The sequence below is a fragment of the Glycine soja genome, chromosome 9 (assembly GCF_004193775.1).
Source record: "Glycine soja cultivar W05 chromosome 9, ASM419377v2, whole genome shotgun sequence".
In the NCBI taxonomy this organism is placed as follows: domain Eukaryota; kingdom Viridiplantae; phylum Streptophyta; class Magnoliopsida; order Fabales; family Fabaceae; genus Glycine; species Glycine soja.
In genome coordinates, this window is record NC_041010.1 from 31783940 (window position 1) to 31807816 (window position 23877).

At 31.6% G+C, this 23877-nt stretch overlaps 1 protein-coding gene across 1 annotated transcript; it reads left to right on the forward strand.

Annotated features, from left to right (window-relative positions):
- The first annotated feature begins 3931 nt into the window (after positions 1 to 3931).
- Positions 3932 to 5065, forward strand: LOC114368046 (protein SRC2 homolog). Its single transcript, XM_028325385.1, has one exon. It carries the CDS (start codon positions 4003 to 4005, stop codon positions 4846 to 4848), a length of 846 nt encoding a protein of 281 aa, XP_028181186.1. The 5' UTR covers positions 3932 to 4002; the 3' UTR covers positions 4849 to 5065.
- The last annotated feature ends 18812 nt before the right edge of the window (positions 5066 to 23877 follow it).

The following is a 23877-nucleotide window of genomic DNA, read 5'->3' on the forward strand; positions in this document are numbered from 1 at the left end:
ATCATCACTCTCAGTTTGCAGCAATAAAAGTTGTCTATTAGGACACTTATGAGTGAATGAGAATTTCTCATCACAAAAATAACAAAGGCCTTTCTCTCTTCACAATTGCATTTCAGCAAGACTAATTTTCTTAACAGAAGTATTTCGAACAAGAAGCACATTGGGTGTGGGAAGTAAGGGAGGTAAATTGTTTCTAGGTTGATTTTTTTGTACATCATTATGATTATTTGAAGAAGACAAGGTGGAATATCTAGGTGAAAATTGTGTAGAACGAGTAACAAGCACTGTAACATACTTCTCATACAATTTAGCTAAAGAAACAGCACTACAAAACATTAGGAGCTTGAGCAACAACATCTCTACGAATGTCTTTGTTCAATCCACTAATAAAATAGTTACACAAAGCCTCAGGAGTCAAACCTTCAGATCTATTAGCTAATGCCATAAACTTCAAATAATAATCAGCAATTGTACCAGATTGTTGAAGTTTGAATAATTCTGCCATGGGACAATCGAACAGTGAAGCACCAAATTGTGATTCCAAAGCACGTGTTAACTCAGCCCAGGTGCTCACAACTTGCATCCGTTGCAACATCTGAAACCAGGGAATCACATCCTTCTCGAAATGAATCGAAGCAATATCAACTCGATCCAGATTTGGAGTGTTATGATAATTGAAGAACTTCTCTGCTTTGAAGATCCACTCCAAGACTGGGGTATTGCCATCAAAGTGAGGAAAACCCAAAGAAATGTGTCGAACTGCAGAAACTGTCGCGATTGAAGTAACAGGAATGTCGTTAGATGAACCTGGAGTACCACCATTTGAGTTTGAACCACCAATGGTATGAGACTGACTTCGAATCAACAGATCGATAGATCATTGCATGAGATCCATACGAGCTTGGTTTGAAGCTTGAAGTTCATCGAAACAGTCTTGTAATTTTTTATCACGAGTACGTTGATCCTCCATCAATGTTTGAATAGTTGAAACTTAAGACTGGAGATGTTGTAACCGTGTGCGGTCGTTGTGCTCAGCCATTGATGACAATGAAATCACCAAGGCTACGGTAGTGAAGAGATAATAGGCTTTTTGTATTAGTAAGAAGTTGAAGTACACTACAATACAACAACAGAAACGAAATGACTTTAACGTCACGCTGTAACTAAGAAAAGAATTAGAATTAGAAAGATAGAGACGCAGTAAGGGAAATCAGAGGAAAAGCAGAGATATTAAAGAGAAGGTTTCCATTCTATATGTCGTCCCTCACTTCTTAACAAAATCCTTATATAGCACATTCGGCCTCTTAATTCGCATGCTTTGCCGGTCTCCCTTAATTTCCGCATCCATTGACATGTGTCCATTCTCCCTAACAAACTTTGGCGCCAATTTCTCTCTCTCTTCCTCGCATGTTACAATGGGTTTTGCATTTTAAATCATTGTTTTCTTCTTGTGTCTATATCTCAAAGAAAGCAACATGGATAGCCTCTGGTTGTACTAATACTCTTATGCAATCCAAATGGATAGCGATTAATCCACATAAAAATAAAGGGAAAATCATATGAATAGCAAAGATATATTTGTATTACTTATATGCTATTTTGGAACTCTATTACTTGTCTGCTTCCTTTCTTCCACCTTAACTGCAAGCTTGAGTTTTTGGGAGAACTTCAAATGTTTGGATATGACCCAGTGCATGCTAAATAGAAGCATTATACAAGTGACTTTGAGCTATATGGATTTCGACCTATTTAGTTACCTATGACAAACTCTCACTCTTATGTCTTCTGGGAATGTCTTTTCTCATAACACAATCTCATTATTAGTTCGGTGTTTGGTGTGGCAAGCATCTAAAGACGAGCCTCTTGTCAATAGAAGAATCTCAGGAAGATGAACATTGCTCTGTTTTTACTAGTTAGGAGTTCTTTGTCATAGACTAAACTCTCAAATTATCCTTGAAAAGGCTTTTTACTTTACAAAAAAATTGCTTCTTACTTGGTTGTAAATTTTTTAATAGTTCTTGATGGTTTTGTATGTTTTCCCCCTTGATTAGTAACTTGGAATTGTACTCTCTTGTACTAGTAATAAAAGTAACTCTTGCAGCTAATAGTATAAAGGTTTTTGTCTCCAATAGGAAAGGTTGACATTTAAGAGATGTCATTGTTGGACAAATAGAATTGAATGTGAATTTCCTTTTATTTATGTTGGGAAGAAAGAGATGATGTTGGTAGTATGTTTCTTTCGTTGTTTTATTTTCTGTAAAAGATGTATTCAAAATGAATATTTACTAACCAAAAGATAAATTGGGTTTAGTCTGTAGCTCAGTATCAACAAAAGGCGAACATTTTGATGTCTGAACTAAATCATTGTTCCTATTGCATCAAAGGTCCTTAAATTTGTTAGTTTGATAATCTAGGAACTCAAATAAGTATTTGGTCAATTTGTTGCTATGCAGAGTATTTCAAACTCAATGTATGCATCAATGCTTTAAATATGGCTTTTATTCATTTAATAAGCTTCTTAGTTTCTTTTAAGATTAAATTAGTTTTTGTTTCCTTTAATTTATTATTTAGGTTTGGTTTTCTATTTTTTTTTATTTAGTCCTCTAATTTTTAAAAGCAATTCAATTTGGTCCTCTAATTTTCAAAATAAGTTCATTTTTTTAAAAAATATGCATTTTGTAGCAGTTTAAAATCATTTAATAACAATTTTGAATTATCACAAAATATGATTTTTTTTGTAATTTAGATTTAAGGACCAAATTGAATCAAATTAAAAATTTAGGGACTAAATAACTAATTTAACATTTCATATGAGGAGGAAACAATAAAAAAAGCTTGAACATAATGGTTTCTCTTTATCCTTGTTCTTAAGAAATTTTGCATGTTATAATTAAAGTCATCAACTCTCCTGAATTGAACTCTTTATTTGGATAAATTAGTAAATTCATCCCTCAATGTAGAGGGGCAAATAATTAATTCTGGAAAAATAAAAAATTCAAATTTAATTCATAAATATGTAAAAAGTGTGATATATTAATTCGATAAATAATACAATAAAAAATTAGTCCCTAAACTTTGTAAATTAATATTAAACTAATTTTGAAAAATATAATTTATTATCAAATTAGTCCTTAAATATTACAACTTAATGATAAAATGATCTCACATGTTTAATCATAAAATTAATTTATCATATTTTTTTACACTAAAAAATTAAATTTACATTTTTCATCAAAAATCATTTTATCATTTTTTTTAAAAGATTCACTTTATCACTGTATCATTTTTTAAAAGATGAATTTGATTATTTACTTTTTTTTATTTTCTTGCCTGTAGTTATACTATTAGGAAACCGAATGAAACTATGAGGCTTTTTGTTGGCTTAACTATAGGACCATCATCCCAACACTTATACAATATTTATATTTTTTATCATTTTTTCTATCTTTCTCTCACATTACATTACCTAGACAACTTTTATTTCTCTTTTTTCACTAGAAATATGCACTCACGATAATGAATATCATTTTCATAAATAAATAAAAAAGACTAAATAAAAAACTTGCCCCACCTACCACGCGACCTCTACGCGGAGTACAAACTGAAATTTGAGATCTAAACGATTCTCTTCAGAAAACACGGAGTGACAACTGAAATGAATTTTTTAACTTTACACAAAACAGTAAAATTCAAAGTCATTAATTAATCCATTATTATATATTAAATATTTATATTTTACAAACTTAATCCTTAAGCTACAATTTTTTGTTCTTTCCCTATCCAAGATACGGTTTCTCAGCAGCACGTTCCCCACTCACCATGCCCGAAGCAAGGAACCTTTCCACGTGTCAAATTCACCATTGATGGCAAACCCGTAATTATCCCTCAAAACCAAGGGTAGCGAAACAAACTCCACCTATAAAAGCGTGAACACTCAGACTTCAGAACCGAAAAAACTAACAACGAGTCAACGAAATCGCGAACAGAACAGCAACGTTAACAATGGGTTCTCGCTACGAGGTGGAACTGAAGCTCTCATCGGCACGCGCTCTCAAGAACGTGAACTGGCGCCATGGCCCGAACCGCCCATACGTCGTCGTTTGGGTCGACCCAAGCAACAAGCTCTCGACGCGCGTGGACGAAAGCGGCGACACTGACGCGAATTGGGACCAAACGCTCACAATTCCGTTGCCACCAAAGCCTCTCGAGGATCAAACGTTGTACATCGACGTGGTCCACGCCGGCTCGGAGGAGGACACCAAGCCGCTTATCGGCTCGGCTCGGCTCAAGCTGGTGGACATTCTCGACGACGTTGGAATCGGCGAGCGCGTGAGCCGCACGCTCTCGCTGAAGCGTCCCTCGGGGAGGCCGCACGGGAAGGTTGAGGTTAGCGTGACAATCAGGGAGCCCAGCTACCGTGCGCAGGGTGGGTACAACGCGCCTCCTTACGGCGTGAGGGATTATTCCCCTGCGCCGCAGGGGTATGGTGGGTATCCTCCATATGGGGCCCCACCACAACAGGCGTATTATTCCGCTCCACCAAGTGGGTATCCTTATAATGCGCCACCGCAGCCTTATAATGCGCCGCCTCAGAGTGGCTACGGCTATAATGCGCTGCCGCAAACGGCGTCGTATGGGCAGGGGAGCGGTTACGGGTACGCGCCACAAGAGGAGAAGAAGAAGAGTAAGTTTGGTGGGATGGGGACGGGATTGGCTGTGGGTGCGGTTGCTGGGGCTCTAGGTGGAATCGCACTCGTGGAGGGTGCTGAGTATGTTGAGGACAAGATTGAAGATGACGTGGCGGAAAGAGTGGAGGATGATCTTGGTTACGATGGTGATGACTTCTAGAGAGTGGTGTGATGTTTCAGGAGGAGGAGGAGGAAAAAAAAAACAAGGAATAATAATATTTTAAGTTTTTTAATTGATTTTTCTTTTTTTCAGTTTCTTTGGCGTTCGAGTTATATCTTTTAGTGTTTTCTTAATGATATCGTTAATGATCTTATCGATGCTTATCTTCGTTGTCTTTGTGGGACCGCGAAATGAAACAACACATCATTATCAACAACAATTAAGTTATTGATGAGAAAAATGTCGAATGAATTGGGTAATTCTTGAAATTATTGGACACCATTTGATGAAATTGAAATCTGGATAAAACTTCGGTTTCTAAGAAACAGGTTGCAAGAGCTTTTTCATCGTTTGTGCCGGGGTATTGTTCTGGGAATATGCTGTTGGTTGGTCGCGTCGAAAAGAATAAAAATGAAGGAATTGATTAAATTAATTTTTTGTCTCTGATTTATTTTTTAATTTAATTTGATTCTCTAATTTTTAAAAATAATTCAATTTTATCTTAGTATTAAAATTTGATCCATAATACTAAGATATCACTATGATAATTTAAAATCACTTAATAACAACATTAAATTATCATATTTTCTGAATCAAAGTGAATTAATTTAATAAATTAGAGAAATAAATTGAATTAGAAAAAATTAGGACAACAAATTAAACCTATATAATAAATTAGAATAAAAAAATTAATTTAACGTAAAGGATTGTTTGGACGTTACATTGCAGGGTATGAATTTCGTGGGGACTAATGGGATAATGCATCGTAAGCAAAGTTTCGTGCTTCGTTGAAACTTCTCTTTGCAAGCATTTAATAAAGTCTATTCTATTAAAGTGTGATTAAATATTAGCTATTTAATTTTCACAGTTATGCTTGAACCAGTTAGGACCGCGACAAAATGGAGGAGTGTGTGACTGTGTCAGCAAGTGGCAAATTTGTTGACTTTGACCAAAGTCTCCCCTCTCGAGTATACTACTTACTGAACTGAAACAAAGTGTGTTTTTCTATTATTATTTATAAATATAATTTTTAATTAAATAATATTTTTTTAAAATTTATTATTAGATTAAAAAAATTTCACATAAATTATATATATAAAATTTCGTATTAATCTAAAATTATATGTTACCTTATTCATATAGATTAAAATCAACATAAATTTTATAAAATTTACTAAAATATGCATCATTTAATTATCTACTTATTAATGTTGAATGTAAAATTTGATATAAATAATACACCAAATTATTAAATGAGTATAATAATTATTTAAGTCACACTTTAATAATATTATAATAAATATTTTTGAGTTTTGTGTTTTTTCCAATTTTTATATATTTGAACTCATTGTCACATGTTTCCATTCTCTTTAAATGTTAATTTTATTTAAGTATTTGATTTAAAATTAAATTTTATCTTTTTTACACATACATAAATATATTAAAATTTATGATTGTAACATTATGTTTATATATAATTTTTTTTTATTTTTCAAAATAAATTACTCTAACTAATTCAGTTCTTGAACTCGCTATTGCTTTAAATTTGACAGTGTAAACTATGTTTTGGGTTACTCTAAATTTACTAATATTCGAATTGGCCCTCTATAAAAAATTGTATAATTTTGATCCTAATTTTAAATTTTTTTTTCATCCTCTAAATTTGAAATGTATCACTTTTATCCTTAAAATGCTTTTAGTAGTATTTTATACAAGGATAAAAATAATTTAGATAGTGCATAAAAAATACAGTTCAAAATTAGGAGCAAAATAATATAATTTTTAAAAGTAACCAAATTTAAACAGTAATAATTTTAGAACGACCTAAAACATAATTAACTCAGTTTGGTATTATACCGTGGGAACACAAAAAAAAAAGTGAGTTGTGATCTTAAAACGAAACTAATAATTAGAACTAACATAATGCAGTCGTACTATCATATGCTTTGTAAAGTGTAAAGAATAGGATTGGGTTCTCTCCATGTGCTCTTTGTTTGTGACTTTAACATGCATATTGAGATCTTTTCGAGGAGTCTTCTCTTGGAGGGATCCATTATACCAATTTAATTTTGATTGTTGGACAAGGCTAATTTAGATTTTATGAAATTTCAAGCAAGCTCGTGTAATTACTTATTAGTGAAGTGATAAAGCTGATTTTTTTAATTATGTGTATAGGTAAGTTAGGTAAATTTCTATTAGTAAGTTAGGTAAATTTATATCAAAACCTTTAATTTTTTTAATGAAGTAATTCTATATTTAGTTTTATTATTAATCAATAGTACAAACATAAGTATTTTTAATTAACAATAGATTAGTTCATTTAGTTAAACATGATATACGAATTATTTATAAACTTTTAATTTATTTTTATGTCTTTAATTTCTACAAATAAAAAAATATTTTTATTAATTCTGTTGACTTTCATTTAATAATGACAAATTGATTATCTAAAAAAAAGTAATGAAAAATTGATGAGTAGATTTTTGTTAAAAAATAAGCATCTTAGGGGATAACTAACGGTCAAATTGATATGTTGGTCCACACATGATTAATAAATTATTGTATTTATTAATGATTTAGTCTTTTTTTTACACTTAGTCATTGGTAATTAGTGACAACTACTACTGATCATCGGTAACAAATTAAAAAATTGTAACAACTAGTTTTTATTGATAGCTTGTTTGTCGGGGTTAAAATATGTTTTATATTCTCATAAAATTAAAAATGTTTGAATTTTATTTTTATAAAAAATTTAATATGTTTTTTATTTTTGTAAAATTAAAATATGTCAAATTTTAATATAGAGTTAAATTCGGTAAATCTAAACTCATATTTTTCAATGTGGCCATTTTTCTATAAATGACGGTTAAACTTTTGGGATTAAAGAATGTAACAAATTTTCCAGTGATTTATGGATAGATGCAACAGGGAAATAGGTGTTGGAATGTGTAATGAAGAGGTAATAGCTTTATCAAAGATGTATGAATATAACTTGAGTGGTAGGTTTATAATAAAAGAAATGTGGAGGAAAAAAAAAGGGAAAGGATAACTATGTTGGAAGGGATTGAATTCCTATTAGATTAAATAAAAGCAAAAAGAAGCATTCAACTTTATCGTAATTGACCAATGTTGAACTATGTAACTAGAAGAGAGAAAGTTCATGATCGCTTTGTTGTAGACTATGGAAACGATTCCATGAGCAACGACAACGTTTGGAGGCTGGAGCATTTGAGATAGATAACAATGTTGGGGTTGTAAACAAAGATAGATAGGAAGATTTGAAAACAAAGTCATAATTAGATACAAAGAGACTATTACCCCCATTAAGGAGCAAAAAGACAAGGTGTATAGCAAAACATCTCATGAGGCTAGCTAGCTAGGGTTTGAAAGATGAAAACACTAGGATCAAAGAACTTTCAAAAATAAAAGAAAAATGAAGAAATGTATAAAAAGAAACAAAGATTGAAATCATACTCATATAAGCGAAAGATCGATGTTATTATTAATGTAAACTTGAAAAATACTTTTTTTCAAGATGTGTTGGATTCATCAAACTAGAGAACAAGGATTTGAAAATTGGAGGGAGAACAAAAATATAAATGTGTTACTAAAATTACATCACTTATGCTGGATTTTTTTGGAAATTTGTAAGTTCACACCCTTTTTTATACATTCCGGATTCGATGATTTGGTAATATTAGCAGATAAAAAAAAACAAAGGGTAAATTTAGAATTAAAATGGGGTATAAGGTGATATTTATGTGGTGCTGCTGGAAGTAACAGCCTACCAAGAGCGATGTGAAATATGCAAGGATGGGACAACCGAATTGGGCCATAAAATGCGAGGTCACAAGATCCTATCCCTAAAACTAAAAGTCTACAACCCAAAAGAAACTCCAACAATAAATAAAACGATCACAGCCTCAAACAAGGAGGTCCATTATCTACACTCACTTAGGTGTGCGAATAGAAAAAAGGTGAATGTTTTAAAATGATGCAGGAAAGCAACAACTAAATTTTCTAATGCATATTAATAAACAAAGGGTGTTGCTAGGTGCACCCAGCAGTATTGCTGGTGCACCCAGCATTTTCCCTTTTTTTCCAATTTCGCCCTTCACGCTTTTTCTGTAAGATCTTAAGTAAGTGTCTTATGTTTTTTTTTTAAAATATTGGTTACGAATTAATTCAAAAATAATGGCTCAAGCAAAATTCAAACATGTGACTTTCAGGTTATTAGTATAGCACTCTAACCAACTGAGCTAATGAGCCAATTACATTACAAAATAAATAATGTTGTTATACATAATAAATGTTGTTACAATTAATTTTGATATAAATCATAAAAAATATTTAATCCGTATATTTTTTTAAAATAAAAAATATTTACTATTACAAAATTTAATATATATTTTAAAACAAATAAATTATTATGTGATAAACATACTATTTCTTAATCTCATAGACCAACATAGTTGGGATCTATTAGTGATATTGTGATGTCTTTGCAAATTTATTTTTAAAATAATACTTATAATTAATCTCAATGTCAAAATAAGTTTATAATTAAATTATTTTAGATTCAAGCTGAGATAAACTATGTTTCAAGACAGTAATTACAGTAATTAAATTATTTACTATAAAGTGAGAGGTTGAAATCACTTAATTATTAAACTTTAATTAATAAAATTAAAGTAAAAAATAAAACAAAGATTAATAAATTATATTAAAATAAAACTTAATAGTACAATTCGCTTAAGGCGTCAACATTACTAGACACGGTCCTGCATAGAAGAGATAGATTCAAAGTTAAAATCTTTGGTTTATTATTATTATTATTATTATTATTAATTATTTCTATGTTTTTTTTGAACGGATGGGATAAAACCCCCCAAATATACGCTTATCTTTTTCCTTAGGTTTAATGTAACTTTTAATTGATTATGTTTATTAAATTTTAAAAGTTTTTTTAAGTCTTTTATGTTATCAAAATGTAATATTTTGGTCTTTTTATTTAATTTTCTGCTAGAAACAATAGTGTCCGTCAATATTTTAAATTTTAAAATAATTAATTTAGCATAATAGCAACTAAAAATCATCATTATCTTTTTATTTAAAAAATTAAAAACACTAAATAAATGAAGAAAAGATGAATCTAAAACTACAAATAACAACAACCTTCACTTAATGATAATTTATTATTATTATTATTATTATTATTATTATTATTATTATTCAATTTAATTATTTTATATTGATAATAATTCATTCACCAATTATTCTCAATCACAATGGGTAAGGGCTCCTTTTCCTTCTGTCACTTTGCCTCCCACCACCGACCCAAGAAAACTGTCACACTACCCTTGCTTCCATCTCCATCGCAACCTCTCTATGCAGCTGAAATTTTTGTCTCACCTAACGACAATAATTGTCTCTTGGTTGCTGCTAGCGCGTTGACGAAAGCAAAGAAAAATATTGGTGACACCCAATTGTGGATAAGGTTTGACGGGCTAGGTCTGTCAAAATCATCTTCCAATAAAACTCACACTTTGGCCCCTATTTACACTGCTCATCTTTGCTACCATAGTCACCTCACACGATGTCCTCCGCCACAACATCCTCTCCATTGAACTCGAATCCCATGTCCAGATCCTATTACTGCAACACAATCTCTCCTCTCCAAAAATGACATGTGTGTTGTATTTTTATCTTTTTGGCGAATCAGATATGGGTTTGTGTGTGGTGAAGTGCAAAGTAGATCTGGGTTCGTGAAGTGCATTGCAAATCTAGGTCTTTGTGTGTGTAATGAAGTATCTCATGGAAAACCTTCCTTGGAATCACAAGTGATTATTGACCAAAAAAGGCCAGAGATTGAGCTCAACGACCTTGACTTGTTGAGTTCTGTTGTGGGTGAGGAAGATGTAGATGTCGGATGGAAAAGCTTCTATTTGTCCAACCCAACCAAGCACAACATTGAAGGTCTTGCTTTTCTCTTTTCGTTGAAAACAACTCTTGTTATTATCTTCCATACTTCTGTTTCCAATAACATAGTTGTATGAAACGTTTGGATTTTTCAGTGAGGAATATAAGAATTTTCGATAATTCCAACAAGATTATGTGTTGACATTGTTCAATTTGTGTGATGTATTTTTTACCCTTTGAAATCTAGAAGGGGTTGGGGGAAATGATGACTTTTTAGTAATAAAATAAAAATAATAGTGATTTTGAGATATGACTATATTAAATTAAGTATTTTAAGATTTAGAAGTGAATAAAACACTAAAGAAACATTTGTTTTACAAACTACTTCTCTAATCTTTAGAATATTTTTTTCAAAAGAGTATGATATGAGAATGTTATTTTTGAGTATTTCAAAAAATGTGTGATATATTTTGTAATAATTATTTTATTACCTTATAACAAACACAAGAATAAATATTCCTTGGAAATAAATAAATAGTTTATGAAACAAATATCCCCTAATGTCTCTAACAAAAAAAATTAAAAAATTAAAACAATACATTTCAAAAATATAAAAAAATCTTAATAAAACTTAATATATTAAAATATAATCATCTACCAAACATAATGAAAAAAAATTATATTAAAGATTTTGCTTATAGCAAGTTATATGTTTGTTTACCATACTGTCATTTCGTAAATTCACTTAAAAAAATATAATAATCACTTTGTAGGTTGTACCGAATATTATTGTCCATCAACTCGTCACCAATCTAGTTGGTGGATGTAGAAACAGAAAGTAACGTATCAATGAAGAGTTAGTCAAACGGTTGGTACGTATTTTCAATTACAGTTATATATAATATATTTTTTAATAATTTCATATTTTATAAAAAAACTATTGAAAACAAAAGTAAACATATTTAATAATTTAAAATATAAAAATAACACTTAATATTTAACGTTTTCATTTAATAATTAAGAAAATTACCAAATTGGGGTGTGGTAATAAGATATATATAGAAACTTTCTTCTAATTTTCTTTTTTTTTTCTTCTAAAAAATATTATTAACATTACTTCCTAATACAATTTTTTGACACATTCTTTATAGTATTAATTTAAATTTACGGATAATCATAATTCATAAAATTATATGAATTTTGCTTCTTGATTCTATCTCATTTATTAACTTGAGCATTAGAGTAAAGTAACATTGTGAGCATAGAGGCAAACATAGTTTCCTGATACTTCGGGATACACGTGAACACTCTCATTTGAGCCTGCGAAGAACAATTTCATAACTTCTAATAAATTTTATTTAATTATGTAAAAAAAAGTAAATAGATAAACCTTAATTAATTATTAAGAGTATTAGTTAAACTCGGTATATAGTGTATAACTTTTGTGACTACCTATTTTACCCTTCTCTAAACTTAATTCGTCCGAAATGCAGAATGATTTTGCTCTTCAGCCGAAAAAGGTCAATCGTGTTCACATGGTTCGCTCTGTATATGTTTTTTTTTTTTTTTTGTTTGGAAGCAAGGTGTCTGGTGAGGATTTGGTTTCCCTATAATTTAATTCACAAATTTAGTCCCCAGTTTTATAAATCCCTGCAAAATTGATCCTGAAAACTCGATTTGGACGTTGACCGTTAACCTCAGACGTTGACCGCCACATGTCAATGTTTTGTGTCAACATCTGAGTGATTCCCTGTAAAAGCTTTATTTTTTATAGATAAAATTGTATTTTTGGTCCCCCAGTTTTACTCCAATTTCGATTTTGGTCCCCTATAGTTTAATTCACACATTTGGTCCCCCAGTTTTATAAATCCCTTTATAAATTGTTCCTGCAAAATTGGTCTTTTGAATGGTTTAGCCACTGGTGCTAGAGACATGATAGGTCTTGATAAATCTCACAACTTCTTTTTCATCGCAAGCACTCTTTGTCTCTCTCCCACTTCTGAGGTTGTTCAACTTGGGAAAGTGGCGCATGAATTCCAACTTAGGTTTGAAATTTTCAGATCTCTTACTTTGACAGGTTCTGTAATAACCCCCTCTTTTCTTTTCTTTTTTTTTCTTTTTTTGCTCCCTCATGCGGTATTATGTGTATACGACTATTTAAGTGACCTATGTATGACAATGGTATTTTTATTTTTATTTGAATTACAACTTCTCCAGTAATGAAATTTGACTGAATTTATAAAGGGATTCATAAAACTAAGGGACCAAATATGTGAATTAAATTATAAGGGGACCAAAATCGAAATTGGAGTAAAACTGGGGGACCAAAAATACAATTTTACCTACAAAAAATGAAGTCTTTACAGGGAACCACTCATACGTTGACACGTGACATTGACACGTGGCAGTCAACGTCTGAGGTTAACGGTCAACGTTCAAATCGGGCTTTCAGGATCAATTTTGCATGGATTTATAAAATTGGGGGACCAGATTTGTGAATTAAATTATAAGGGGACCAAATCCGAAATTAGAAATAAACTGAGAGACCAAAAGTGTAATTTTTCCGTACTCAATAAAATAAAAACTAGAAAATGCACCTTATTCATGCTTGAATGAATGCATTGTCTTCAGCTTCACAACAAAATTAAACTCCTTTCAACTCACGTTTATTTCATTTGGATTGGCTTTACAATATTGTATTGGAAAATAATGCATACACTTCTAAACAGTAGATAACACTTAAAGAGATTTGAGAGAAATATAAGTATAATAAGGGATATATAATATAATAAGATTAGAAAGATAAAAATCTCAAGGTCCTATGCCGGTTATTTTATATAATTTTCTAAAGTTGAATCTTTAATCCTCGTACCTAGGTGCTGTCACGGAACCACGAGAGTTTCAAAGGGTGTGCTACACATAAGATTGTTTTTAAAAAACTTGTCGGGATTCAATTTCAAATATTGAGATTCAATCAATCAGTCTAATTTCTTCTTTGAATTTTTTTTCTCTTGTGATGGGATAAAGAGAAAATATACACGTTGTGTTATTCTCTACAAATGAACATCATAACCCCTTATATTGATTAGACCATTTTAATATCTTGGCCCTTCATCAAATTTGACAATTATAATTTGACCCCTCATCAAATTATGATATCACTGATGATATTTACACAATTAGTCTTTCATGACATATATGTCTTTAACCATACTTTTATATTAATTAGACCACTTTAATATTTTGGCTAATTATATAATGACCCTAACTCATTCAATTATGTGACATATATATATATATATATATATATATATATATATATATATATATATATATGTATGCATGTATGTATGCATGCATGATCCAAAATTGCTAACAATCTCCCACTGGTCACAACGATATATATATCCTCACAATCCTTATGAACGTGTTAGATTTTATGAGCTCAAAATTTGCCATTACATGCCTTGAGCATATTCCAAAAATCTTGTCCATTGATTACATCCACATGTAGAACCAAAGCAATTTTCATTGTATCAAGGATAACTAAACCCATTAATGATCACTAATGCTGACATAATCAAATGATATAGACTCATCATGAAATGTGTAGCATGAAAATTACATGAAGGTGGTCTGTACACGTCTATTTTCAACTGATCCTGCTTTTTACCTCAATGAGATCATTTAATAACCTTAATGTACAAAGTGTAATAACTGAATAATAAACCATATATATATAACCAAATATATCCAAAAGTCAATGTATGCATACATAAAATCTAACATAGAACATAGAATACATAAAAGTGACTAACTCCCACTAAACCAAAGATTTCTCGAACTGTAAAATACCCATATGAGCAACATGCTGATAAAAGACCTTGGGTGGAAGTCCCTTAGTAAAAGGATCTGCTATCATGGAGTTTGTCCCTAAGTGTTCAATGGAAATTTGTCCACTCTGTACCTTTTCCTTAACAACTAGGAACTTGGTGTCAATATGCTTAGACTTGGTCGAGCTTCTATTGTTGTTAGAATACAATACAACTGATTTGTTATCACAATATAACTTAAGTGGTCTTTCAATTCCTTCCACAATTTGCAACCCTGTGACAAAATTTTTCAGCCATGTTCCATGATTTGATGCCTCATAGCATGCCACAAATTATGCCGCCATAGTGGATGAAGTAGTAAGGGTTTGCTTGGCATTACGCCAAGAAACCGCACCACCGGCTAACATGAAAATGTAACCTGAAGTAAATCTCAAACTATCTAGGCATCCTGCAAAATCTGAGTCAGAATATCCAGTGATCTCCAACTAATCTGACATTTTGTATGTGAGCATATAAGACTTTGTTCTCTTCAAATACCTCATAACTCTTTTTGGCTACTTTCCAATGATCCATTCATGGATTGCTTAAATATCTGCCTAATACCCCAACTATGTATGTTATATCCGGACGCGTACATACTTAGGCATACATCAAACTCCCTACAGCTGATGCATAGGGAATCTTCTACATTTCCTGAATTTTCAAATTTTCTTTTGGGCACTTTTTGAGACTAAACTTGTCTCCCTTAGCAACTAGAGTATCCCTGGATTTACATTCCTGCATGTCAAACCTTTTAAGTATCTTTTCGATATAGCTCCATTGTGATAATCCTAGAATACCCCGAGATCGATCTCAGTGTATCTGAATTCCTAATACGATGGAGGCGTCACCAAGATCTTTCATTTTGAAGTTTCTTGATAGAAATCTCTTGGTTTTGTGCAACATGCCTATATCATTAGTGGCAAGCAGTATGTCATCAACATATAAGACCAGGAAAATGTACTTGCTCCCACCGAATTTGTGATACATATAATTATCAACAAGATTCATCTCGAAACCAAATGAGAGAATTACTTGATGAAATTTGTGGTACCATTGACGAGATTCCTGTTGTAGTCCATAAATGGATTTTGTCAACTTGCAAACCATATTCTTTGGGTCTCCTAACACAAAGTTTTCTGGTTGCACCATATAAATTGTCTCATCAATGTTGTCATTGAGAAATATCGTCTTGACATCCATTTAATGAAGCTCCAAATCATAATGTGCAACAAGAGCCATGATTGTCCTAAAAGAGTCTTTCGATGAAACTGGAGAGAAAGTCTCTTTAAAGTCAATTCCTTCCTTTTGGGTATAGCCCTTGTTGGATCAAGTGGCCTCGGAATAATTAAGAAGAGGGGATTGAATAAATTATTAATGCACCTTGACAAATTAAAAAAATTATCCTTCTTAATGTTACTATATTCAATTAGGCTTTTACTACAAAGTTAAGAAAGTAAAGAACAAAAATATAAACTTAACCAAAAGTAAAAGCGATAATTAAAGTGCACAGCAGAAATTAAAGAGTGTAGGGAAGAAGAAGACAAACACAAGAATTTATACTGGTTCGGCGGTTAGTCCTTTGAAACTTTGTAAAGGGGAAACAAAAGATATCTCAGGCGGTTATTCCTTTGAAATCTTTTGTTTAAGGGAAAGGGAAGAATCAAAAGAATTCTCAAACTATGTCTTATTGAATTCTTTGAAAACGGAGAAGGGAGACACAAAAGAATTCAGGCGGTTAGTCCTTTGTTCTTTTGAAAAAGGGAGAAGAGAGACACAAAAAGAATTCAGGCGATTAGTCCTTGTTGAATTCTTTTTGGCAAAGGGAGAAGAGAATGAAAAGATATAGCACACTTTTGTTTTCTGTGGAAGAACAAGGTTTGGGAACCAGAAAACTTAGAAAGCTTTTGGCAAAGGAAGAAGAAGAAAGATGAGTAGCAAAGGTTTCAAGATTTCTCAAAAGTTGTTCTAAAAAGTTGTAAAAGTTATTGAAATGCAAGTCAAGGTCTTGCTTTTATACACTTTTCATGTCTGGTCAAGAAAACCATTGGAAGAGTTATAACCTTGAGAAAAAATCCTGAAAACCATTGGAAGAGTTACATCTCTTGACTTTTTATTCAATACTTGTCACTGGTAATCGATTACCAAAACCATGTCATCGATTATACAAAAGCATTTTATGAAAGGATGTGACTCTTCACAATTGAATTTGAATTTCAACGTTCAGATACACTGGTAATTGATTGCCAATATATTGTAATTGATTACACCATTTTAAAAATCAATTGGAACGTTGCAATTTCAGTTAAAAGCTTTTGAAATCAAACTTTTCCACTGGTAATCGATTACAGGAAACTGGTAATCGATTACAAAAAAGAAAAAACTCTGGTAACTTGGAAAATTTTGAGAAAAACTTTTCTTGTAAAACAAAAATGTGCTATGTTTGGTTTTTGAAAAATTCTTTTCAATACTTCCCTTGTGAAATCATCTTCTCTTGAATCTTGATTCTTCTTGATGTCATTTCTTGAATCTTGAAATTATTCTTGATTTAATCTTGATCTTGAACTTGTTGACTCAATCTTGAAATCATTCTCTTGGTCTTTTTGTCATCATCAAAACTACTTGAATCAACTTGATTAATCATCATGAAGCTTGCTTCTACAGCCCTTCGCCAGAAGACGAGCCTTATACCTCTCCACATTACCTTTGGAATCCCGCTTGGTCTTAAATATCCATTTGTAACCAATGGGTTTCACACCTTCTGGTAATGGGACAAGTTCCCAAACCTTGTTGTCTTGCATGGACTTATACTCCTCATTCATTGCTTCAATCCACTTTTCTAAGTTGGAATCTTGCATGGCTTGATGGAAGTTGATTGGGTTATCTTCTATCATACCATTATTTTCCTCATGTTCCTGGAGAAATACCTCATAATAATCTGGAATAACACTTCTCCTTTCTCTTATAGATCTTCGCAAAGGTACTGGCTCATGAAGCATAGGTTCTTGAGGATCTTGAGTTTGTTCTTCATGAATGACCAAATTATCTTGAGTGGAGGATTCAATAACAATATCTTGTAGAAGTTCCGAATTTGCTCTATCAAAAGCAACTGTATGAATCAGTTCTAGAATTGTTACTGATTCTTCCTCTAATACAAAGCCTCTAACTTTATTCTTCCCCCTAAACTCAATATCCTCAAAGAATGTGGCAGTTCCCGTCTCAAAAATTGTCTTTAATTTGGGATCATAAAATTTATATCCCCTGGATCTTTCAGAATAACCAATAAAGTAGTTGCTCACTGTTCAGGAGTCCAATTTCCTTTCATTTGGCTTATAAGGCCTTGCCTCAGCTGGACATCCCCATACATGAAAATGTTTCCAACTAGGCTTTCGCCCAACCCAAAGCTCATAAGGTGTTTTGGCAGCTGCCTTGGTTGGCACTCTATTTAGAATATAAGTTGCAGTCTTTAGTGCCTCTCCCCAGAGTGACTCTGGTAAGTTAGAATGACAAATCATGCTTCTTACCATATCCTTAAGAGTTATGTTTTGTCTTTCAACCACACCATTCATGCTAGGTGACCCCAGCATGATGTACAGTGGGACAATTCCATATTCCTCTAGGTACCTGGCAAAAGGCCCCGGACGTTATTCACCTGAACCGTCATATCTACCATAGTATTCACCATCACAATCAGATCTAACACACTTTATTCTTTTGTTGAGTTGATTTTCAACTTAAACTTTAAATCTTTTGAACACATCCAAAGATTGGGACTTTTCATGTATAAGAAACAAGTATGCATATCTGGAGTAATCGTCTATGAATGATATAAAATATTGTTGACCATTCCATGAAGGTGTATGAAATGGCCCACAAATGTTCGTATGTATCAATTCCAAGACGTATGTAGCTCTATATGTACCTAATTTCTTGCTTTTGGTCTGTTTACCTTTAATGCATTCAATACAAACATCAAAGCTTGTGAAATCAATGGAATCCAAGATTCCATTTGACACAACTCGTTCAATTCTGTTCTTAGAAATATGACCTAAGCGCTTATGCCATAATGCTCTTGAGTTTGTATTATCAATTCTACGCTTAGTACCACGCAATTCTACATTAAAGGATTCACCATAGGAAGCTACAGTATCAAGTAAATATAGATTATCATTAGCCAAGAGTGAACCAGTTCCAACAATATCTGAATTGAAAGACAACCTAAACACATTGTTTCCAAATGAACACAAATAACCCAATTTGTCCAAATAAGAAACTGAAACCAAATTTCGTCTAAATGACAGTACAACAAAAGTGTCTTTCAAATCCAAATAAAAACTAGTACATAATAATAATCTAAAATGCCCTATAGCTTCCACCTCTACTGATTTACCATCTCCAATATAGATCCATCTTTTAGAATCAATTGGCTTTGGGTAGCTTAGGCAACCATGCATTGAAACATTGATGTTAGTAGTGGCACTAGAATCTAACAACCAAGTGTTTCTAGGTACTGAAGCTAAATTGACCTCAGATCAGACCAAAGTAGGAAACATACCCTTCTTTGCACGCCTAGTGCCCTTAATTTTGAAGCAATATTTGACATTCCCATAATGTATTCCCTGACATTTCCTTTTCCTTGATACTTCATGGAAATCCAGTTCTGAAGGAGAGTACTTGTTTCCGCCTTATCGCTTTTTGAAAAGCGCTTCTCAATTTTAGCAAGGAATTCTTTGGCACTAGTTATATCATCTAAAACAGTGTCCCAAAAGACCTCAGGAATGACACGTTTAATGATCATAAGACTCATGCGATTTGAGTGATCCCACTTCTCATGAAGTTTCCTCTGTTCAGAGGTATTGGAATCAGTAGGAAAAAGGGGTTTCTCAATCCTTAATGCAAGGTCTAGATCTATGCAGCCAAGAACAATTTGTATGTTCTCTCTTTCCCGTCATTAAAATTTGTACCACTAAGAACCGAAATCGAATTTAGATTAGCAAATATAGAAGCAACAACTTAAAAGATCAAAATAAATAATACAATAAGCTCACATAACATAACAGTCATCAATGCATTTAAATAATGGTATATCTCATCTCAAGATATCTAGAGCACCACCGTTAATATCAAGTCTTTAGACTGTGGTATTAATTGCTAGTGATATCCTTGTTGTAATGTTCAAACATTGAAAATAAAAGCATATCAAATAACAAATTCATCTTGTGATGTGACTTATCATTCACATGAAAAACCTCATAATTATCACACATTTAACATCACACATGTGTATGTAACTTAGTTAAATGGTAACTTTCCTTTAGGTCAATCATCATTCATATAAATCATCACACATGTTAACATTTAACATTTCTCATGAACAATCTACACAAGAGAGATCACTCTGGTGATATCTTGATTCAATTAGCTCATTTAAATGCTAAATAATTAAAATGATATACCATAACTGAATTTTGAACATTGATGCACCAAATCCAAAATTAAAATGTTTCTTGAGTAAATTATTTTAACTTTATTTATTTATTTTAAATTTTAGAAGCCCATAATTATTATTTTAATATACTGCAGCGGCCTCTGAAGGTAAGAACAAACACATAAATGATGCATTTAAATTTATATCATTGTTCATCCGCAGTAATGTGATAATCTTATTTGTTTGTATGTTCTCCAAACATCATACATGAATCATGTATGGGTGACTCTAATACCAAATGTTGGGATTCAATTCCAAATATTGGGATTCAATCAATCAGCCTAATATTCTAAGAGACAATCATCAATCCTAATCATCAATCCTAACCACATGCTTCCTATTCATGTAGAGAGAAATTATTGTAAATAGATGAATAAAACCCCCTTGTATTCCTATGATGCTCAAAATCATGATGAAAACTAGATGCAAAAGCGTAGTACCTGGATTAGCCATAATGGAATAATGATGATAAGAAGATTGGTTTTATGACCTTCCAATTGTAAAGAGTCCTTCTTTTTCTTCTCTGAATTTTTGTCTATAAGGAGGAAATATACGCGTTGGTTGCTCTCTACAAATTTCAAATTTGACAATTATAATTAAGAAGATTGGTTTTATGACCTTCCAATTGTAAAGAGTCCTTCTTTTTCTTCTCTGAATTTTTGTCTATAAGGAGGAAGTATACGCGTTGGTTGCTCTCTACAAATTTCAAATTTGACAATTATAATTTGGCCCTTTATCAAATTATAATATCATTGATGGTATCTACACAATTAACATTTCATGATATATATATATATATATATATATATATATATATATATATATATATGACCCAAAATTGTTAACATAAATATTTTTTTGATTTTTATAAGTTATAAGTTATATTTATTTTGTTTTTTTCGTGTTTTTAACATTTTGATTAGTAAAAAAACCATTATTTAAAACGTTAAAATGATAAATAAAAAATAGAATAAATACAATTTATAAGAAATAAAAAAATAATTTTATAAGGATGAAAAATGAAAAAATATTAAATTACAAGTAATAAGAAAGTATTTAATTTTTTATTTTTTTATAAGCTTTACCGCTAGTATTTAATTTAAAGCAATTGGCTAGCATGAACAATTGAAATTTTTCACAGTAGGCTTTCGGCTTTTTATGGAAACCATGAAAAACTCTTTTTCCATCTAATAGACGATGGTATTTTTAATTTGGAGAGCTTTAATTAATGTCACTATAACAAGTCTAACATTTTGACTGGAAATTTTCTATACGTGACCCATTGATCTCATTAGTTAAGTTATGCCAAGAAACGTGTCCCAAATAGTAAAGATGATCGATGCATGCTGCCTTTGCTGATAAACACATGGGAAGGCAACTGTTATCCAAAATGGCTAGCTATTTATTGTTTACAACCTCCTTTGAGTTCACGGCATTTCTTCTAATATATATTCTAGCCGCAAAATTAGATTTCAATAATCGATTATAATTATAATCAGTTTTTGTCTGAATAAGTTTGTTAAAAAAATTGTTTGAAGACAAATGATTCTGTTTGGATGAAAAATCAGCTTTATGAAATATCTGAAAGGAAAAATAAGTTGTGGAAAATTAAACATAAGCTACAAATTTCTAGTTTCATAAAAACAGTTTTTTTTTTTAAAAAAAAAGAAGCTTTTCTCAAATTTAAGCTAGATTCTCAATTATCTTTTTTATTTATTTATCTATACAGCCTGAAATTATGAGAAAACATCTTACTATAAATTCATCAATCTTCCTCGGTTCATCTTTATTCTTTTTATTCTTTGGTGTATTAATCTTGTCTTAAAGAAAGTTGATCCGAAATTCGATCAAAAAGATAAATAAAATTTAATAAAAAATTATTTTTGATAAAGATCAAATTTGAACAACGAATGGTTCAACCTTGTTTCATGATTTTTTTTTGTCTTTTCCACTTAGAATAAACTCGATAAAGAATTATTCAACCTTTGTTTCATAATTTACTTTTAAAGGATGCACTACCAAAAGAAAAATAAAGTTGTTGGTCCTGATCAGCCCAATTAATTGATTGTGAGAAAAAAAAAAAGAGAAAACAATGAAACAACTTAGTACAACAACAATTTTTAAATATAACTTTTAAAAGTATTTATTATAAAATTCAATAGTTTTTAACTATGTGATAATCATAATTAAATGAGAATATAAAAGTTGTTTTGCTATCTGTATATTCCAATTTCATTTTACAATAAGTTATATTGTGTAAGTATATTAATTTTTGTCACGCTAAATCATGTCTCTGTGTGAGGCTTTTGTAAAATAATTCAAAGGAAAGAAAACGTAAAAAGAGACCAAACCTCACCAACAAAACAGTATTTTACCAAAATTTAAATTAAAAGTTTAAGATGACTAAATACTCTTTTTCTTCTTTTGTTTTTGGAAAAATATCAGTTATGTCACTATTGGTGAGAGAATTTGTGTGACCATCATTGACATAATGTCATTAAGATTAAGACCAAGACTAATAATAAAAAGCAGTATTTGCTTAGTAGAACGGACGGCGCATGCCTAAATGATTTTATTTCATAATGTGAAAGTGTGATGTTAAGTTTAAGCAAGATAATCAACACAGTATGAACAAAATTAAGTTTGATATAAAGTTTAGGTATATTAATTTACCTTATCGCAGCATGTGACATTTTTAAAAAAATGTAGTCATATATCAAACGAACAAATTTAGACATATCACATAGTATTAAATTGAGCTTTTGTAATTTGTGACCTAAAATATAAACAGTTTTATAACTTATTTTCTATCATTGAAACTAAAAAGTAAGTTGTCTTGAACCTAATAATTTGTTAGACTACCGTTAATTGGTGGCTTTTAAAAAAATTGTTGGTCAAATAACCTTTGTTTTAAAGAATAAATTTCAAGCATATTAATTACATCATATGTTAAATTTTAATTTTCAAGAAAATATTTTGAAAAAAATAAACGGTCGATCAAATAAAATTTTATTCAAACATAATGCTAGCATCAGCAAAATAGCAGAAGATAACACGGGTCCACGTCCACAAAGAAATATCACACGTCCGAAGCATCTAAAAGACTACGTGTAAATTAGGATCACGTGTTGTATTACATGCATATCCATAGTTAGTGAGGGAGTCTGTTAGTTTGTTATAATGGCATATGGAATTGTTAGAAAGCTGTTAGTGGTTAAAGTCATAACTCAGTGTATAAAAGGATATCCTGAAGCATGAATAAAGCATAGAAAGAATATTCCCGAATAGCATAGTCTAGCATAGGAGGTTCCTTGACCTCGAACTCAAGGCATTCTCTCTCTCCACTCACCGCACCACCACAGACAGATTGGAAGAAGCCATTTCCATCCTCTCCGAGAAGCATTCTGAACTAGCTAGCAAGGTCAATGCCATGTGCGAACGCTTCTCCCACATGAATACCGCGCCACATCCACCGTCGCTGCACTACGATCATCCTCATCCTCCAGTCAAACTTGAAGTCCCTCACTTCGACGACCACGATCCATTAGGTTGGATCTTCAAAATTTCCCAGTTTTTCGATTACCAGGGAACGCCGGAAGAAGACCGGATCACTGTCGCCTCCTTCTACCTTGACGGAGTTGCACTCAACTGGTTCCAATGGATGTTCAAAAATGGTTTCATCACATCGTGGTCAGCTCTCCTTCAAGCTATAGAGACTCGTTTTGCTCCATCATTTTATGATGATCCCCG